The 21100-nt window shown below is 31.1% G+C and overlaps 1 protein-coding gene across 2 annotated transcripts in view; it reads left to right on the top strand.

The window, feature by feature from the left end:
* The window catches only part of LOC119678368 (octopamine receptor Oamb), a 107510-nt gene that overhangs the window by 73564 nt on the left and 12846 nt on the right, over positions 1-21100 (top strand). For both annotated transcript variants that reach the window (XM_038090157.1, XM_038090159.1), the window contains exons 4-6: positions 2424-2719; positions 3514-3750; positions 12858-13395. In XM_038090157.1, coding sequence (XP_037946085.1) covers positions 2468-2719; positions 3514-3750; positions 12858-13395 — 1027 coding nt within the window. In that variant the 5' untranslated portion in view covers positions 2424-2467. The remainder of the gene's footprint in view (positions 1-2423; positions 2720-3513; positions 3751-12857; positions 13396-21100) is intronic.

Genomic DNA, 21100 nt, shown 5'->3' with positions numbered 1-21100 from the left:
TTCTACACACTAATTTCCGTGCATATTTACTTGCTTTTGTTTAATTTTGTTAATTAAGGTTTTAATTTCATTACTCGGAAAAATATCTGATAAGGTTGATAATCTTTATTGCGATTACAATGACGATAAGTGCTATATTCAAGTCATAATGATGTCAATTAATTAAATATATAAACAATATTTGTAAAATTTAATATTCTGCTAAAGGTATTTTTCAATAGAGTTTAATATACACACATGATAAGGACTTTCATGATACCGAAAAAGGAGTAATATATTAACAGTGCAAAGCGGGCACATTTAAAGTAAATGTATTTTATTTTTATTCCTTTGCACTATTATCATGTTACTCGGTTACTAAGTTTGTAACTTGAGTTCTTGAAATCTACAAATATTTCCGAAAAAAATGTTTATTTTAAAATAAATGAACATTTTTATTTCAGTTTAATCGGATGAAAGCTATATAAAAAAATTCTCAACAACATTGACAAAAATAACGATAATATGTGTAGTCGAGCGGCTCAGAATACAATTAAAACGCACTATTCTTTTGGTCTGTCAGCGATCTACTAACTCATTTACTCTCCTCAAATTTATATGATACACATATGTGTGTTAAAAGTCAAACTTAAATTGAAGTTGCCATGTTACATTTTTGTTATGTGTAATAATATAATAATAATATAATTATAGAAATACTTATACACTTTTATTTCACTATATACTACACTAGATACTATATACTACTCCACATGTATTAAGAATATGGGCATTCCTCACGAATTATCCAACTAAATGAATTGATACCAAAATAAGTTCATTAAATGCACTCAATTAAACAATGAATGCAAAATTTAGCTCAAATATGCGCTTACAAGTGCATATGTCAAAGTGTTAGTTAACAGCACCAAATATACAAAAAATATTAGAATGTGAAAATATGAAATATGACTAAAAAATGAGAAAAAAAAACCGGAAAATTAATTTTTAAAACTCTTGTAAAAATAGTACAATAAAATAAAATAAAAATACTGTTTTATTACGCAGTGTATAGTAATTATTCATCAAATAAGGTTAAATTCACATCGCTTATATATTTAAATAGAAAGCGTTTTCGTTTTCTATTTCAAATTATCTACACTTGCCGAGCTCTCCTATTTGCTTCCTTTTACTACTGAGCATATACTCATATATATATTGTTAGATAGATCTATGTCATAGAAGTAAGCAAGTAATATCTGAAGACTTTTTGATACATATCACTTATCAGAAACTTTATATACCTTTTTACTTTTTCATATTATAAAATGTATAAGCTTCATCTGCTGTTTTGTCAGTTAATAAGTAGTATAAAGGTATTTCCATTCTATATTTATATGAAATTATTGTATATAATATATAGATCAAGAATTCAAAAAATTTTGCAGGAGAAAGGATTTCATTAATATATCAATTTAATTTCGATTAAATATTCTGTATACTATTTATAAATATTCTCCATCAAACTTAATTTAAAAAAATTTTCAATCATTAAATTTTAAGTATCTTAAAAACCTGTTATTATTATTATTTAAAATTCAACTGAATCTTTTAAAGCTGAATCTAGAAATACATTATTTAATACTCAATGAAAATTAGCTATCTATTAAAAAGTGTTAAAATTCTTTTAAAAGATATTTTTAATACATTAGTTCCTATAAAGAATATTTTTCTTTCTTCACTCGCATCACGGCGCTGACAACTCTAGTCTTAATCATCGTATGTCCAGCTTTTGTCTGGTGCTTTCCCTCACCATACAAAAAACACCACAATGACAGACATTTTGACCTTCATTTAAAGATTTGAAGGACTGCATATATTCTCTTTCATTGGAGTTAATTGGATTAGTTCATATGCCTTCAAATAGTCTCAATCCCTATTCTTTTTAAAAAAGTGAAATTGCAGATCATTACACCTTAGATATTTTCATATAATTTTTAAACCACTATGCTAGGACAATCACGACCCAAAGACTAATGTCATTCTAATTTGAAGTGTAGCTACTAATTGCGAGCGAATTTGAAAATATTTAATAATCTTTTGCGATAATTTCTTGTGAATATTTCTATTATTTTTATACAAAGGATAGGGCTCTTGTATTTTACACTTCACCAACTCAGAGCAGCGAAAGTGAAATGGCAAAACGTTTGCAATTAAATAGGAAAATTACAGCATTGCTGACTAATTAAGGTTTCATTCATCACCAACAAAAGTAGAAGTAATGATTTGCATAAAATAACAATTATTCGAGTAATTAATGCAACTTCCACCGCTAGTATCTGCTTTCGCTTATATCAATCTCTAAAGCAATCTCTTAGATAAATTGCTGGCAAATTGATTAAACAATTTTTTATATTTGCTATTTGTGTTTTGTATTATTTCAGGTGGTCGAAACGTATATGCACATAACCATCATTAAAATACCGCCATGAATGAAACGGAGTGTGAGAATCTCATCAATTCAGTACAATGGACGGAGCCCACGAATCTGATCTCATTAGCCATACTTGAATTTATAAATGTATTAGTGATAGGAGGAAATTGTTTGGTTATAGCCGCAGTTTTCTGTTCGAATAAGTTACGAAGTGTTACAAATTTTTTTATAGTTAACTTAGCAGTAGCCGATTTATTGGTTGGTTTAGCGGTGCTACCATTCTCAGCTACATGGGAAGTATTTAAGGTAAGTAAACACACACGAAATTCCGTTACAGTATCTGTTCGTGTCCAATGCACTAATCTACTAGTTGCACAATGGGGTTTAGTTGGGATAAGTTTGTTAACTTCCTATGACCTATGAAGTGGCTTGTTTGCAAAAAGATTTGCCATAATTACTTTGGGAATAACACAGAGGGTCTGTATAGATGTTATACTGAAATAAATAAATAAAAAAACGCTGTCATTCCATTATTTGGGATATGAGTGGGTTTAATTTTGACAGTGATTAAGGCGATGACTTTGGTGGATCAAGTAATCATTAAGATTCAAGAATAATTTCACTTTTACCTACTCTCATCTGGATACATTAATTTAGTGTTGATTGTAAATATAAATAATGCAGTAACGTTTTATTTATCTTATATTAAATTTTTCAATTTCACATTTAAGTGAATTGCTTTTGCATAAGAAATAAACTATCACATTTTTGGACAATAAAATAACTCGTCATAGTAATGTACACTATAGTTACTGAAAATAGTAAAAATTGTAGATATTTTAATCAACTTATATTGATTTCATTTTATTTGAAAACTTTTTTCCATTCCATTAATGCTGTCTGTCAGTAATGATTTAAAAATATTTTCAATTTTCATAGAATTTACGCAGCATGCCAAAGTATTTTCTATAATTTCGCTTTCATGACAAATGCATTTGATGTCAATTACATTTAAAAACTGAATCCATTAATTAATTATTTACACTTAACTGTTCACTCTTCCTTTCTACTTTTCTACTCCTGTTTTCAACACCATAAAGGTTTGGATCTTTGGTGATGTCTGGTGTCGCATATGGCTCGCTGTCGATGTTTGGATGTGCACGGCATCAATACTGAACTTGTGCGCCATCTCGCTTGACAGATATGTGGCCGTTACACGTCCTGTCAACTACCCCACCATAATGTCAACAAAGAAAGCCAAATCCTTGATAGCGGGCATCTGGGTGCTATCATTTGTAATATGCTTTCCGCCGCTTGTTGGTTGGAAGGATCAAAAGGTAAGTAAACAAAGAGAACATGGCACTTGCTACTATACGTTTTCATCATTTTTTATATAGCAGCTCGCATAAAAGCTGCTCTGCCTCCAGCTCTGATTTAATGACAAATGTTATACATTTTTTACATCATTGTAAGGATGTTTCATTTTGAATGTTGTAGACAAAAGCTTACACAATGTAATGTACCAAAAACAAAACTTAAAAACACTTTTCAATGTAACTTAATACCCGCATTTTAAATCTTGATTCATGCCTATGCAGCTACCAAATATCGATTTAAATACATGGAGCTTTAAAGTCAAATACTTATCTAAAAACATTAAATATCTTTACTATTTGTAGAATCACTTAACTAAGCTGATTTAAACTATGAATGATGTATAGTATGTATTGATTTATTTAACTTTATACTAGTACGAATAATATACTTAATATGAATTTTATTAGCTATTAAGTGTATGGTATTTGCATAATTTCATTGAATATTCTCTCTTGTGTATTTAGTATACTTTTGATTACTTATTGTAAGCGAGTACATTTAAAATGTCTGTTTGGTATTATATTAACACTGTTGAATACATAAGAGTAGAAATCCTAAAGAAACTAAATACCATTTTATACATTGGAACTCACTTTACACTTCCATTTACGAAGTTATGAAAACAAATGCTCATAAAATAACAATATTATTATTAATATTATTTTCGTTTATTTACCTTATTGACTGACAATTGGCCTCTTAATATGCACATAACTTCTCCTCGCCGTTCTCCGGTCTCCGGTCTCCGGTCGCCGGTCTCACGTGTTATACTACACAATTGCGGTTTCAGACTTCATTTTATATATGACTTATATTCTACGTAAAATGCCGACAAAAGTGAAATTCTCGGAAAATAAGATAATACAATCAAATTTCCTAACAAACTGAGGCATATTGGTATCCGCATACAAATATGCTTGTGCCTGCCAGGATCCTTAGTGGCAGTGGCAGTGGCAGTAGCAGTAGCAAAGCGACGACTTAAAGCGAAACACAACCTTCAGTGTTAATATTAACTTCACGTGGCTTGTATAGGATTTCGTTGTACTTCATTGTTTGCATTTGTTATTGTAATTGATAACATCATTTATGTTTATATGTGCATAAATGCCTTTGATAAGCTGAAATTGTTCTACAAGCACACAGCAACACGGGTTAATATGTCATGAATTAAATATGAACACATACCAGCAGACACATTATTATTGAAGTTGTGTTATTATACAATGCCATCGTATCGAATCATATTGGCATTTGTACGGATTGTGTCACAAGACACTCGTATTCACACTGAAATGTTGTATATGTTCCATTGAAATTCGCAGATACACTTCTGAGATGCAAATGGAAACGTCCGGCATTAATCAGTATACAATAAGAAATCGAATTGTCCTTTGAGTATTGTTCATTTTGTAAGCAAACTGCAATTTTCTATAAAATAATAAATATACGCTGTGAATGCAGAATATGTAATTTATTTGCACTGCAATATAACACGCATATTAAGTAATGTAATGTAATGTTGAGCCTTTCCGAGTTAGTGCATCTGGGCACTTCTACTCTTCGATAGCTGCGGAGTTTCTGCAGAGTCCCACCCATCTCACTGACTAATTTGAGTATTTGTAATAAATAAATTCGTTGATTTGCTTACCACTTCAAACTCAGGGACGCCTCTTAATCTATAACAGAAATATATGAATACTTGCAAACTTTTTATAGATAAATAACTCACATTTCACTATCACTTTAACTCATCACAGTTGGATTAAGTTATGTTTAGAAGGCATATGTTTATACAAGTATCAACACTTTCCTCTATTACTCATTATGACGCCCTTATTTCTAAGACAGTACCTTTGTTCCCATTATAAATCCAGCAGAAATCGTTGTTAAAAATATTGGTCGTTTATTAAAACTTAGGGAGATCTGATAAGTCTTCCTAAACTATATTTTTCTTTGTCGAGTTAATGATAAAACGAATTACGGGTCAATTACACTCAATTAATCTGTAATCCTAAACTTAGACATATAAAATGACTATAGTATATCACCTCCTCTTCATTACGGCAACTACTGTGCCTTCAATTTCGGAATACATCGTCTCAATAACAAAGTGCCGCACATAAAATTGTGGTAATCCAATTGCTATTAAACCTTTGACTGCACAAATGGCTCCTACAGCATCCAGATATTATTATATTTATGAACTATATTTTGTAAGTCCCATCGAGTTTTTCGGAACTATTCGCCACAAATTAAAGATTTTTCATTTTTTCTTACTTAATTTAAGCTATAAAATCATCTATTGTACTCCCTTCGTTGTGTTTGTCCATTATCGACTCGTCACCGCAATTGAGAATTGGTTTCCCATTCAAAATAGCTTCTGCATGAATGTATGTGTTGAAGTATTGTGTTTAAACCCATTAGGGAACCTTTTCTAGCTCTCACAAATACTGTCTCGTTTCATTGATTTGGCCAGGAACCAAATTGAGAGAGATCTTGTGATGCTTAATATTTAGTAAGAATGCTCGACATTTTATTAGAATCCTTGGCCTAATCGTTTTGTATTCAATTACCTTAAATAATGTCTAAATATTTACAAAAATAATGATCTTCGAAAATTGAATTGTACTATCTTGCTACAAGTGTCAAGGATCAACCTAACTTTCAAGAACTGCCTAACTAGCCATGTCCTTCGAGTACATATTTGCCTACTTATATCTTTTCATTTTTTAGTCGTCCGTACTGATACTAATTTCGGAACTTAGATTCGAAGATTCGGACTACCACCTTTTTTTCGGTTGTATAAAGAGTTAAGAATTTCGGTTTTAAAATCCAGAATTGAGTCCTTTGAGTACATATATGCCCTCTCACAACTTTCCATTTAGTCATCCGTATTGATAATAATTTTAGAGCTACCTGTTGCAGATTCCGACTCCCACCTTTTTTTTGGTTGTATAAAGAATTAGGAATTTCAGTTTTAAAATCCAACTTTATGCCAGAACTTTGGGATATTTAACTAATTGTCAATTGTATATATTTAAGCCTGATAAGTTCTACAAGTGCCAAGGAGTTAATGTGGCTGCCTTACCAGCATGTCCTTCGAGTATATATACGACCTTGTATCTTGTCCCATGTTTAAGCCGTCCGAGATGATGGTTAGTTCAGAGCTACCTGTCACAGATTTTAACTTCCACCTTTTTCTAGTTGGATAAGGAATTAGGAGTCTTAGTTTGAAAATTTAGAATTGGTGGCATGCAGTCCATTAACTAACTTTTGTCACAGAGTATTTTTATATATCTTTAATTGCATTATCATCAATTTTTTAGCTCGTCAAGATGATACATTTGCACAAACTTTTCAAATAGATAAGTTTTACAGATGATAAATGTTATTTAATCATTATCCTTGGAACGTAGCGAATATAAAATGAGTATTTTTCTTAATTCTTTTCACATTTGTTTAACAAAAACTGCTTTTTCTATTGCAAAGCACGTCCAAAATATCCTGAACAAAAATTTGGAAATGAGCGATGAAATGAGAAATTGAAATCTTTCCTACTTTCTCGTTTTATTTGCTATTTGCTATTATGTGTTCTATTTATTAGCATATAAACACAGATTTAAAAAAATATCCTTTTTACACATAAATAATCATTTAACTGTGCATGGCTCGCTTGCTCGCTCACACACACAAATGAGCACTAATTTCTCATGTCTGCATCTGTTTTTCTGCTTTTCCGCTTTTCCGCTTTTCCGGCGCAATTGTGCAGAATCCTTTAAGCATAATTTTGGTGTCATTTTATATGTACAACACAATGTCTCTGCTATGTAGTCCTGTAGTCCTATAGTCCTTCTTAATTCATTTCTCTTTGCATTAAAGTCAACAAAATGAAAAGAATTTCTATTTCACATCGTATGCATGTATATGTGTCTCAAGTGTGTGTGGTGTGCCTGTGTGTGTGTGTGTGTGTGTGAGTGTGCCTCTAATATATGGCCGTAATAACTTAAAAGCGTTTGGTTCGCCAGTTCGCCAGCGAAAGCAAACCAAAGTTGGAAAAATGATAGGAAATAATAGGAAGGGAGGGGAAGGAAAGGAAAGGCAAGGAAAGGAAGTGTGTTTTTAGGCTATGAAAGCATTTCTGTTTGTCGTTCTTACTTTCAGTAAGTTTTTCTTTTGTCACCATTCGGTCTGTATGTGCTCTCATGTTTGGTTTTGTGAAAAGTCATTTTTCATCACTTCAATTTGTAAAGCAGTAGATTTTTGACATTTTCACTCTAAGTAAACGGCATTATTGAAAAGCACTTTTGGCCCAATAACGTACAAAGGCACAAACGAACCAATGAACCAACGAACCAATCAACATTTCATACGGTCACATTTTTTAATGCACGCCACATTTAGTATCTATCAAGAAAATGTATCTGTGAAATTCCTTTAGCGATGCGTCGTCATGTACTCGTAATGTTAGACGTACTTTCGTAACCAGACATCGATTTAATTTAATAGTTTTGGGCATTGCAATTGTGTTCAGTATAATTTTATTTTATATGTTTTCTGAACCAAATAATATCAATTTTTTCAGTAAATTTAACAACAATTCGAATGGTGTGTAAAATAATTTGCTTTTATTTTTTTGCTTTTTAAAGAGAAATATACCTTCGTCTCTGAATTAAAACTGCTATTGACACCATTTTGAGGGTTGCCAACAATAAACCAGGAAATTTACTATCTTCGGAAGCAAACTACAGAATTTACTACTTATTCCATATGACTGCACACCGTAGCATATCCACAAAGTTGTGCCAAAATTAACGTGAAATCAGTTTTTTGTGTATTGCACGAGTATAAAGTTGCTTAATGTGCAGGATATGAATACGAAATTTTGTGTTTGAGCAATATTATTAAGTTGTCAGCAGTTTCTATGCACAACCTAACCACTGCCTCGGCTTAGCGTCCACCGAAAGGATGTGCCACATGTGCAAACAAAAATAAAATTATCAAAAGGACCTGCTGCAGTTGTTGGCTTAAACACATTTCTGTTATCAAATGGAAATTTAGTGTGCACCACAGTGGCTTGGTTTATCCTTAACTTGTTTGAGCTGATTTTTTGCACATAAATTTAAATACATTTTTATTTATATACATTTATGTATATCACACTTTAGTGACGGTCACAAAGTATTTTGTTACCATTTCGAGCTACAATCCTGCAGGTCAAACCCAATTTTAATCGCATTACAATGGTCAGTTAAGTCGCTGGAAATCCATGCGCAAACAAACAAATGCGAAAACAATGACCCCGAATCTGGCAATGACTTCTTCTGTACCAGTTTCTCTTTTTTTGTACCGATAAAAAAAAAACTTAATAAATACGGAGCCATAAATTTACTGAATTTTAGATGTCAACAGACGCCACCTCGACAACCGTACCGAAACCGAAAACGTTGCTTTTGTTTACATTTCCTTTGGCCTACTTTACGGCGATATTTGCTTCGTCTTGTTGTTGTTGGCTGCTTGTTGGCGCAATTACCAAAATATTGCGGTGAAATATATTTCTGTATTAATTCTAGTGCCACAAATAGATTTAAAAACATAAAAATATTTTTATTTAATATTTGCAAAAGTCAATAAATTGCACAAAATACCACAAAATGAGCCCGAATTAATGGTTCGAAATGGAGCACCGGAAGTTCAGCACGTGTGTCGTAAAAAAGTTGTAAGTTATTACTTTTTGTTCCCAACTTTCGGTTTCATGGGCTTAGGCTTATCCAAATACGCCAGGATATTTAAGGGATTTTCATACATAATCGTAAATATTGACAGCTTGGCTGTGTTTCGTTTTGTTTTGATTGAGATTTATATTTTTGAAATGATTGTTAATTAGAATAGGGCATCAAATATTTGGCAATTCATTTCACTTTAAGCTGATTATATAGAGATTGATTTATTTATTTCTTTTTTTCTATAAAATCTCCTGTAAAAATCTTTTTATAAAATCTCCTTAATTTTTATCAAGATTAAAACGAAAATTTATTATATGTGAGTATGAATTGTGTATTAATGTTACTAGTGAAGGATTCAAGTTATTATGCATATGTATATTTAGAAATATTCGATATGTTAAACAATTTAACAAATAAAGTTTTTTACTTAGATAAATTCAAAGCATCAAGTTTTGCAATTGTTTTCACAATTCACATACAAATTTAATCAATTTATTACACACAATTCTTTGTACTACTGAAACTGATTTTCTTGTAAATTAAATTATAGTAAAATATTTGCATTCCTAACATCATTCAAGCAACAAATACAATGCAACAAAATAAACGTCAATGTTGCAACTGCAAATGCTTCTGCAATAATCACAACAACAAAATCAACAGCAAAGGAAGAAAGCAGACAAAAACCAATCAGAGCAGTTGTCCTTGCTCATGTGGACATAAGAAAACAACTGCAACACATAACTCACTAACCCTCTTAGTAATGTAAGGATTATGTTAAGACATACATTCGAAAATACTCGATGTCTATTATTTTCAATAAATAGACAGTATATAGTGTTGTTACTTAAATTACGAATTCAATAAAAACCGATGTATAATCAAGGCTGAATGTGACAATCATTCTAAAAGTTTACACAGGTTTAATGCCTTGGACTATAGCAACGGCAATATTACATAAACCGTTTCTCAAAGTTTTGCTAAATACTTAATTAACACTTATAGCATTTAAAACTCTGGATGAGAAATTACGAATATTTTAGGAATGACTCACTGTACAAGTTAGTTTTCACTACATATACCAGCTGACAATCAAACAAAAATTCGTGAGCATAGCTACACAAACTTGGGTATATGAACCTTTTTGTCAGATCTGAGGATCGATCTAATCCAAATTGGACAAAAGAAACATACCAGACAGCTATTTAAACTGAGTTACTGATTAACATGCTGAGCACTACGGTATCACTACTGACGAGTCACTGCGTACAAGAAAGATAAGCTATGAAACTGTGTCTACCGTGTAATAATTTTTATCGTGATTGTGGTTCTCGAATGAGGAGGACACTGTGTTGTAGCTCAAATATCTGTGTTCATCGTTGGCTAGGAAGAAATACAAAATCTGCGCTGCTCTTTGTTTTATTAAACTGACGAAGGTGTCAAGAATACAAAAATCGGGATTTGGCCAAGTTTATAGGCTTTACAGGTTAGTTCAATTTTAGTCTACATATGAACAACGGTAATGCATGGTATCACAATGAACCATTATTTGCGAGTTTAGACACAAGACCTTCACTTCAACTTAACTTAACCTAACACATTAAACACTTTCAAGCGAAGTGGTAGCTTTTTTACAATATGGTTACTCAAATTACCCTTTTATTGCTATAAATTCTAATGCATCCTCTTATCCATAGGTTATGGTTTCTTTTTTATTAAAATATCTTGTAAATAAAGCGCTCAGTCTCTCTTAAAATAGTCTTGACTTTGTCATTAATTAACTCAATACTTTAATTATAATTTTTTTATTGCATATATAGCGGTAATTATTCCTAAACTTTGTGTTGGAAATATGCACCGAATGAGACAGCAATATTGTTGGAATAAGTTTTTTGAATTTAAACCCCACACTACATACCATCTCACCTATAACAGCTAACGAAAAACGATATTGAAAAAATATTTCTCACAAAATGTTAATGTTAAATAATATTAAAGAATGTTAAATAATAAAGAATGTTAAAAAATGTTAAAAAATGTTAAACAATGTTAAAAAACGTTATAAAATGCTAAAAAATGTTAAAAATGTCTGCTAAGTTAGAATACATGAATTGAATGAGAATATTGGCAAACAAAACGTTCTAAGCACTTTGACAGCAAAGGTCAACAGATTTTTATTCAACTGTCGCTGTTGTTTCTACTGTTGTTGTTGTTGTTGTTGTTGCTGCTGATGCGTTTGTGTAAATGCTGATAGCCGGAAGCAGAATCAGCATTAAAATTGTGGATTAAGTGTAGATTTTTCCAATATTTACTTTTTGTTCCTAATTTTCTAACTTTTCACTTAAATAGGTTTTTATTGAATTCTGGTACATTCAATGTCTGTGATGCTTTACAAAGTCAATATTGTAAAATTTACGACAGAGAAATGATAAAAAATGATAATGTATACATATGTGGCGCAAGCACATTGCAAACTAAATAGAAAATCATCACAAAAATTGTATTCAATGTCAAATACAAGATAGCAAAATGTAAAAATATTCTGTAGGAGGAGGGGAAGGAGGATGGAGAGGAAGTGTAGTTGGTAAATATATAGCAATTTAATATAGCAACATTAACGATGCTGCTGTGCAGTGCAACAGTTTTTTTAAAGCACAACAATGTTCTGTGAGTTGAGTTCAGTGAGTTTGTTGCAAGCAGCAGATTTGTGTTGAGCAATACACAAATAAACACTGTATTTTATATCAAAATATATTAAAAGAATTTATTTATATTATCGATATAAAAGAGAAGGGTAAGTATAAAAAAATGTAAATCACTCGCAATGCAAAGTATTGAAATCAGGTCGCTGCAGAAATCAATAAAAGCCGCTAGCATACAAATCGAATTTTAATAAAGCAGCTATAGACGTAAAAATGTGTTAGTTCCGCCCTTATGCTTTTTATAACATTAAAATGAGTACGTAATGCCATACGGAACTAAGAAAGTTACGTGTTGGTGTAAGTGTGGCATATTTTAACATAGAATATCTTCAATGGGAGCAGTAGGTATGAATTAAGCTGACAGACACACAGTTGCTATTTTATTTCCAAACAGTACCAATAAATTTCTAAAGAAATTTGTAGCATACTTTTATGCAGTCGGCTAATAAGTTTTTTATGAAGTGCCACTTAAGCTAAGAACTTTATTTATTCTTTTTAATTTAATTGAAACATAAAAACAAAAAAACCCTTTTTGCTAATTCATTGTTATTATTTTTATTGAATTTAAAATGATATGATGATTTACTTTTCTATTATTTTATATCTTCAATAAACTAAACTAATTGTTCAATTTATTTTTAGCCATCACAGCCAATACTTGCTACATATACACAGGGAAACAATACGCTTTATTATGCTGTTACAACTACTAAAACAACAACAAGCACAGCAACAAATAATGTACAGCAGCAACAACAGAAATACTTACAATCTACAACCATAACAGCAGCAGCGGCAGCAGCAGCAGCACCAGCATTTAATCCATATAATCCCTATGATCCCGCATTTTCGTCTTTAGAAAACGAAAGCATAGCTGCAGCGACCATTGCAGCCATAAATTCCACAACAAACCCAGCAACTGTAAATGCTGACTCAACCGCACAAACTGATTTTGACAATGGTGATGACATGAGAAGCACTATTACCTATAAAACATATTCACCACCGCCGCCATGCCCTTGGAAATGTGAACTAACAAATGATCGTGGTTATGTGGTCTACTCTGCACTCGGCTCCTTTTACATACCGATGTTTGTGATGCTCTACTTCTACTGGCGCATTTACAGAGCCGCTGTGAGGACTACCCGCGCTATCAATCAAGGCTTTAAGACCACAAAAGGTAAGTCCGTTCTTCCTTTCATTGCAATTAACCACTTATTAGTGAAATGAGTTTTATTTCGAAATAAAAAATGTATAAAGAACAATAAATTCACCATTAAAGTAGCTAACATCAAACAAAACCGAAACTTAAATTCATTCACATAACTTTTTTAATTACAAAACAAAAAAATTTTTTTAAAATTAATTCTGCCGTAGAAAAAAACATCACATGTGGCGTCCACTGTAGTTTCATTTTGTCCTTTAACATCCTTTTTAATCTCTAATCGTGTAGCATCAAGTAGTTAAATACTCTAAAATTTATTACTATTTTTTGTGTAAAAATCTTTTCTTATAATTGGCGCAATCTGGCAAGCATTCACTCAAACTTCTTACACTGAAAAAAACTTCATTTAATTTTTATGTACTCGTATTTGTAGCGATATGTTAAAGTATTTGAATTTGAAAAGTAATTAGTAACTTTCTTTAATCGATTTATTTATTGTTTAATTAGTGTAATTTGTACAAATTCCCAGTAAAATAACTAAAATGTTAAAAACATTGTTACAATTTTTTTCATCATTTATGCGTTATTTATATTAATAAACACATACATATGTGCACTAACTATCTAATTTGTATTATTAGTTAAGAAATTGATTAAATCGTACATATATACATAAATGTCTAAACAAAAAAGTCTATAAAGATACATACATAAATAAAACACATAATACACGACAGAATTCAAGGCATAATAATATAATTTATAGAATTACATTATTTAAATGTAATTTTATATAATAAATGATTATATTATGATTAAGCACATAATTATATTAAGCACATAATTTTATTTTAATACACATATGAGTACAGTTTACATGAAAAGTTAATTAAAGTATATATAATTTCTTACTCACCTAACAAAAAACCGTAGTATTAGTATTAAAAACGCCTTTTTATGTATTAAAATGTTTATATAAATTAAAATTGTTAATATAAAATATATATTCAAATGTTTGTTCAATATATCAAATTAAGAATTTGTTGTTATTTAATTTAATTACTATATTTTTTTAAATATAAATTTAAATATAGGCAAAAAAATATGTTAATATAATAATAATATAATCCAACTGAATATGCATATCAAAGTAGAAAGTAAGTCCTTCCATCCGACTTTACTGTTGTAAATATAAATAACAATATAGTTTGTAAAATAATATATTCCAATTTGTTATTTTATTTATAACATTTTTTGGCTGTACTTATACTTCTTTTAGGATACTCGTTGCTAAAAGTAAAAAACATAAAATACTTATCTAATACGACAGTTATTAGGATCTATCAACAGTAACACAATCATTAATATGGCAGTCGATCTAGTTAACCCATTCATTTAGACATCGTGTGTCTATTATGATACTACTGCTGAATAGAAGACCTACCCTATGGAACCACTGAGAGCCGAACAGTTACAGAAAAAATGTTTCATGATTTCGAATGATTCTTCATCGTTACAACTTCTGCAATACTCATTAAAAATAATTCCCAGTTATACAAACAATCATATTAGAAATGTCTTTACTTTATAGGCTGACGAAGGCTTTTGATATTTTCTTATCAAGTAACGGTCATGTTAAAGATAATGGCTGCCAGAGGTAATACGCAGGATGTGGGTATATCAGTTTCATAGGAATCTGACTTCATCAAAAAAAAATTCAATACGTGTTAACAGCTATGTTAACAGCACTTTTCATCATGGTTGTGTATTTGTCATCTTCTTCATCAAGAGATTCGTCGTTGTGTGTAAGCATTACCTATATTCTTCTCTTCACTACCTCTTTTAAGATCCCTAATTTTTAGTTATGAATTAGTAAGTCCATATTACTCCATATTATGAAGATCTCTTCTATTTTAATAACCCGGCACACTTATCTGACATTAAAAGCAAAGCTCTGAATTTGTTGAGAGTCTCTTCCCTGCTGATAACTTCAAGCTGGAGACTAGTTATTATATAACTTAGATAAGGTTTATCTATGATTTTGATAAGGATAATATTACCTAAAATTTATTGTTTGTCCATCCTTGAACTACGTCTTTGTTCATTTCAGTTTTTACATACTATATATTTAGGTTAGGTTACGTTATACCGGCGATTCCTAGTGCATCCACTTAGGCCTATTGACCCATTGTGTTACTGTATATATAGGAAAAACACATAGTTGAAAACCACCTAGAACCTTTGACAAAGCATAAAATGAGATTATTAAGTCGCCGCCCTGCATGAGCTTTGCAAAAACATAGTAGATGAGAGGCACTCTCATCGTCTTCCTCGCAGCTGCGACTGATTTGATTGAATAGGGGACCTAATCTTCTAGCATGAAATATAAAAATATTTATAAACTCATATGCATTTTTATATTTTTCGCTATATCCTTCATGAACCTGATTTAAAAATCTCAAATTTGTCTTACATGTTTCCTCTATCAATTTCTTCATCAAATTAAAAAGAACTGAATTTATAAACAACGCTTAATACGACATTCCAAAAATTTGAAAATATTTAAATAACACAGTTTTGGTTTTCTGTCATTCGGTGAGTCCTTGTAAGTCCTTGTTTAAGTAAATTTGTCTTAAGTTTTCAACTCTTCTTCCTTCTAAAATTCTCGAGTGTTAAAAATTAAGTTCACTCTGCGCTGCTTATGGAGCTTGCAGTGAACGCCATTCCTTGTCTTATACGAGTCAGAATGCGCAACAAAAATATCCTTTGAAATGTTTTATGTCAATAAAAATTTTAAAGTGCAAAGTTTGGAAACCCCAGAAAGACTGAGAAAAAAGTTTGTTTTCATTTTGAAAAAGTTTCTGAAGAATTTGAATTCGTCGTTGAACAAATTTCACGTGGATTCAATATTTTGGTTCATTTCTTATTTAAAACTTAAAGCAAAGCAAAGCAATAGAAATAATATTTAAAAAAATTTATTTAAATGTATGCCGTTTCCAGTTTATTAGGTTTTTCTAAGTATTTTATTTTATTCTGTTTATTCTGTTTATTTTGGTTAGACGTCCTTTTGCTGCTACCGCTTGAATTTGGGTGCAAAGGAATTTTAGACATTTATTATTTGTGCGTAATCAGCATAAAAGTCATTCGCAACATGTGGAAACTCCAACCTGATGATGTATGTTCCAATGAGTTCATGCATTTGCTGACAGTCACAGTTTTTATTCAAAACAACCGTACATCTACTTTGGTGTGCTGAGGTCCTTAAAACCTTTACCACGCCATTACGACAATTTACAGAGACCGAGAACGTGGCTACAAGGACTTCGATTTGCTCGCACTTTTGACTAAGTTTTTAGTGTTGGATTTGTTTTCTGTTTATGGCGTCGTTAAATTTTGAGCTTCACTGATTTTCTACGCAAATATTTGAGGATCCTTTCTGCCGTAGCGTGGAAGAGGCATGAATACTGTTCAGATTTTGTGTACTTTGTAAAGATTGTGGTAGATGAAATTTAATTCGGAAAATTATAAGAATATATAAAATTGTTTGTAATACAATCAAAGGATATTTTATTTAGAAGGATATGCTTTTAAGAGTTCAAATCATCGAAACAACAATTCAATTTGTTTAAATTTGTAGAATCTTTTTCACAATTTCTCTCTGGCATTTGTATTATTATTGTCTTTAAAGCAATAAAGATTCTATACCTCTGAAAAGATTCTATGCCAGTGAAAAAGTTTTATCTGATTTGAAATTTTTAATTTTAATTATGCCGTATTTTGTTTAATAAACAATAGAAGGACATGAATAAGGAAAGAAATTTTAAGTGATTTCTTCCGTCTGTTTGACATGCATGACAAATGCATGAAGACAATAATTCAAAAAGTCCTTATTGCGTTTTTATTATTTCAAATTTAATTTCTTTAATTGCATTTCTGTTCAGATTTGCTCTTTTAAACGAAGAAACTGTGTCAGAAACAATTGAACTCTACTGATACGCATTACTCATTTAAAAATTCACTTCATCTAAATCTGCAATTTTCTTCTGTAACGTGACAAGTAGATATAAGAAAAGAAAGCTTCTTTTGATATATTGGAAAACTCAATCATTAATAATAACAAAGCCCTCTATATTTAGTAGGTATCTTAATGACAATACTGAATTTTAATAGTGTAATAAAACCAACTTACATACAGAAACCTACGTATTGATTATTTGATAAGGTGTTTCGAGTGATTATCTGAAGCAGCCCCTCTGGCCAGCTCGTTTGCCTGCAATGGCAGAAAATATCCCTATGTTCCATGTAAAATCGTCCTAGATATGAACTGAACTGAACTCAAAGAATTTAGACCAACGTGACTGTCTGAAAGTATGTATATATTCTCATAAATATATTATCGACTTCCAGACAAACTATAGCTTCCTTAATAGCGATTATCTCCGCCTGAAAAACAATGCAACGTTCAAAAAGCCTTTGATAAAGCTTCACTGCCTGCAACACTACCTATTTTAGAACAGTCAATGAAAATGGTAAGGCGAGCACTAAACGAGAGACCTCCCAGCAGCCCAAGAGTGTCTATATGAATGGAAGTGTTGTAGTCAATATTTTTTCGAGGAGCACTGAATGAATTATTAATGGAAAAATGAAGTCGATTTACTTGTAGATATTTCTTTTTATAGTGAAATATTGTACAAAAACATAATTCCATATGTTCCAGATTCTGCATTTGAATTGCTCAACTACATTAAATTCATATTACGAAATAAATCCTTTTAGTCCCGCATATAGTCGATGTTTAACTTAACTCCATTCTACATACGCAAAGAAACAACATCCATAGTGCTACCTAATTGCACTAATAAAATGATGTAAGAAAACAATATAAAAAAGCACCCTCTAACAAGAAATTTCCATAAAAAAATATATAACATATATTAACAAAAATTTGGAATTAATATTTACTCGGAATTGCTATTTAGAATGAAGCTAAAGTCGTTGCTTTTAATACTAGTAAAATAATTTAAATAATTCAAAAATATTTAATTCAGTTCAGTTTTTTATTTTGACGTCAACTAGTTTTGAAAGAAACTCATTTTTTTTTATTTGATTTGCTTTTGTTCATCGCAACTTACAAAATTGGCTGTCAACTGAACAATGTAAATCTCAGAAAAGTAATCCCCTTGTAATTGCCTCTGAGAAATTCGCCAAGCATGTCAGAATAAAATTTCAAATTGCTTGTCACGCAGTCCAAATGTTTGCCGAGGCTTAGTTTGATTTGTTAAAATTAAATTACTTTCACAATTTACTTTGAAATATCTTAAATATAATTTGTGATATTCTAAATTTTGATTTATTTTTTACTATGCGTGGGCTTTTGAAATAATATATACTTGCATAATGGGTGTTACTTACTGTTTGATATAATAAGAGACGTAAACACTGCTTCTTAAATACATATGTAGTTATATGTTCTCTTTAATATACATTTGTTCCAATCATGTGCCATGTCTAAACTCCGCTTACCAACAGACTTAACTCTTCAAACTAGAAATGTCTTTTGTAGCTATCCATATATAACTCTGTTAGACTGTACTACACTACCAGCTATGATTAAATCTGCACAATGTAGACATTTCCAAGCAGAGTTTTTTTTGCTCCTACATTTTAATTGTCTAAAGTCTATAATTGTCGCAGTCTATAGAGCTTGTGTTAATAAAAAACTATGATTGTGTTAATAAAACTATGAAGTTCCATTTATTAATCGTACCATTCAAATTAGTACCATATCTATAAATTTCATACATGTAAGTGTTTTTTTTTTCTAATATCCGAAACAACTTTCTTAAATCAATTCCGGTAAGGCTTTCAGTTTTCTCTAGAATATTATTTTTACTTTGGAAAACGGTTTTTATATAAATTTCAATTTTTATCAGATAATCTTCAACATTGTCAATCCTATTCAGCGAAGTTCTTAGCTTAATTAAACGCTGTTGATTTAAATATAAATCGTATAGTATTATATACCTATATGATTATATAAAGAGAATATTTTAAATGAAATGAAAACCTCAATGCTAAGAACAGAAAACTGATATATAACCAAATAACTCGTCCGTTACTCCTACATGAATGTGTAGTATTTAGCAAAGCTTCAAACAGTACTATTCGCCAGCTAAAAATTGCACAAAGCCAGACTCTGAGAAGACTTTTCAAGCTACCATGGTACATTAGGACGAATGACATTTTCAGGGACCTCAAGATTGATACAAAACTTACCAACACCGCGTTATCGAATCTCAGAATGGTTGCAAGCTCTTCGGGGAGGTATACAGATCTGAGGTCAATTATGGCTTAGTCTGCTGAAGTGATAAACAATAATCCAATCAAGGCGTAAAGAAGGGTTTCGAAGAAACCTCGCAGTTAATAGAGAGTAAAAGTGCTCAAGTACACTGGCTCAAATAGCTACAACATAATAATAATGTTGATTAAAGAATATTTAGAGTTTAAAAAATTTTAATTCAAGACTTGTTTAAAATTAATATATGTTAAGGTAAATTATTCAGATTTTACAGCATTGAATTTAAGATTTATTCCAACATATGTCACAACAGTTCCAAATAGAGTAAAGATAAACAAAAGTTTTGACTGATATTTAAAGAAAAAAAAATATACACATATAGGCACACCCAGTCATGCAGATAGAGTACACATAGAGTAGAATAAGGCATCAGCACATGTGTACTCATGTAACCTCAAATAGATCAGCTTCAAGAAAGTTCAAGCTGCACTCAATCAGACCCGTACGGTATGACAGAAACCTTCATACGATAGCACGTGCACGTACGTTCGGATGCATTATTTTGAAATGATGACGAATCAGAGTACATTTCTTTTGTTGTAGACTTTTACTTTGCGAAGTAAAGAAAAGCAAATAAACAACAGTAAAACAGTAAAAATTGTGCTGGTGCACATACACACATACACACGTAAACATTATGTGCTTGGCATAAAAAGGAAACACAATCTAATAGGTGCTGGTGACTTTCTGCTAGGCTTATCGCCTATGCTTTTCGCTTTATTTGAACACGCTATACTCAACCCAAACACACATGCAATGTCATTCACTCACACTTACACTCGAGTTTGAGCTCTATGGAAAATAGCAAGAAAGCATATATAAATGTGTGTTCGCATTCGTTTTCGTGCATGAGGTTTTTTGATTAAAGGAAATAATTTTTTCAGGTCTTTCAAGGTCATAATCATGCATGCACTTTAATTCGCCCACGTAAGTCTTCTTCTTTATTATTTTTGTATTTCTGCTACGAGTACATTCCATTCTGTTCCGTTCTGTTCTGCTCTGCTCTGTTCTGTTCTGCTCTGTTATGTTTGTTTTGTGTCTGCGTACCGCCTGATAGAAATAAACTGACTGAATTCACATTTTGTACTTCTCACGTGAGTTTATCATTCATATTTTGTTTTTGCAACATTTCCATAGAAGGTTTCTATGCTATATGCTATATGCATCGTTTCGGAATTTATCATGAGTGCTTTATTTTAATTTTAATTTTTGGCGTTGACATAAGGTTAAGTTGCCACACTTTATTTATATCACATTTTTAACATACTTAGCTTGAAGTATGACCATGTCGTCGTAGTAATACTTTTGTTTATTCGTGGGTATTCGTGGATAGTTTAGTAGATTGTCACTGACATTGGTAAT

Source organism: Teleopsis dalmanni, chromosome 2 (genome assembly GCF_002237135.1).
Source record: "Teleopsis dalmanni isolate 2A chromosome 2, ASM223713v2, whole genome shotgun sequence".
Lineage (NCBI taxonomy): Eukaryota > Metazoa > Arthropoda > Insecta > Diptera > Diopsidae > Teleopsis > Teleopsis dalmanni.
Note: the sequence above shows the minus strand (reverse complement) of the source record. Positions and strands in the feature narration are given on the sequence as shown.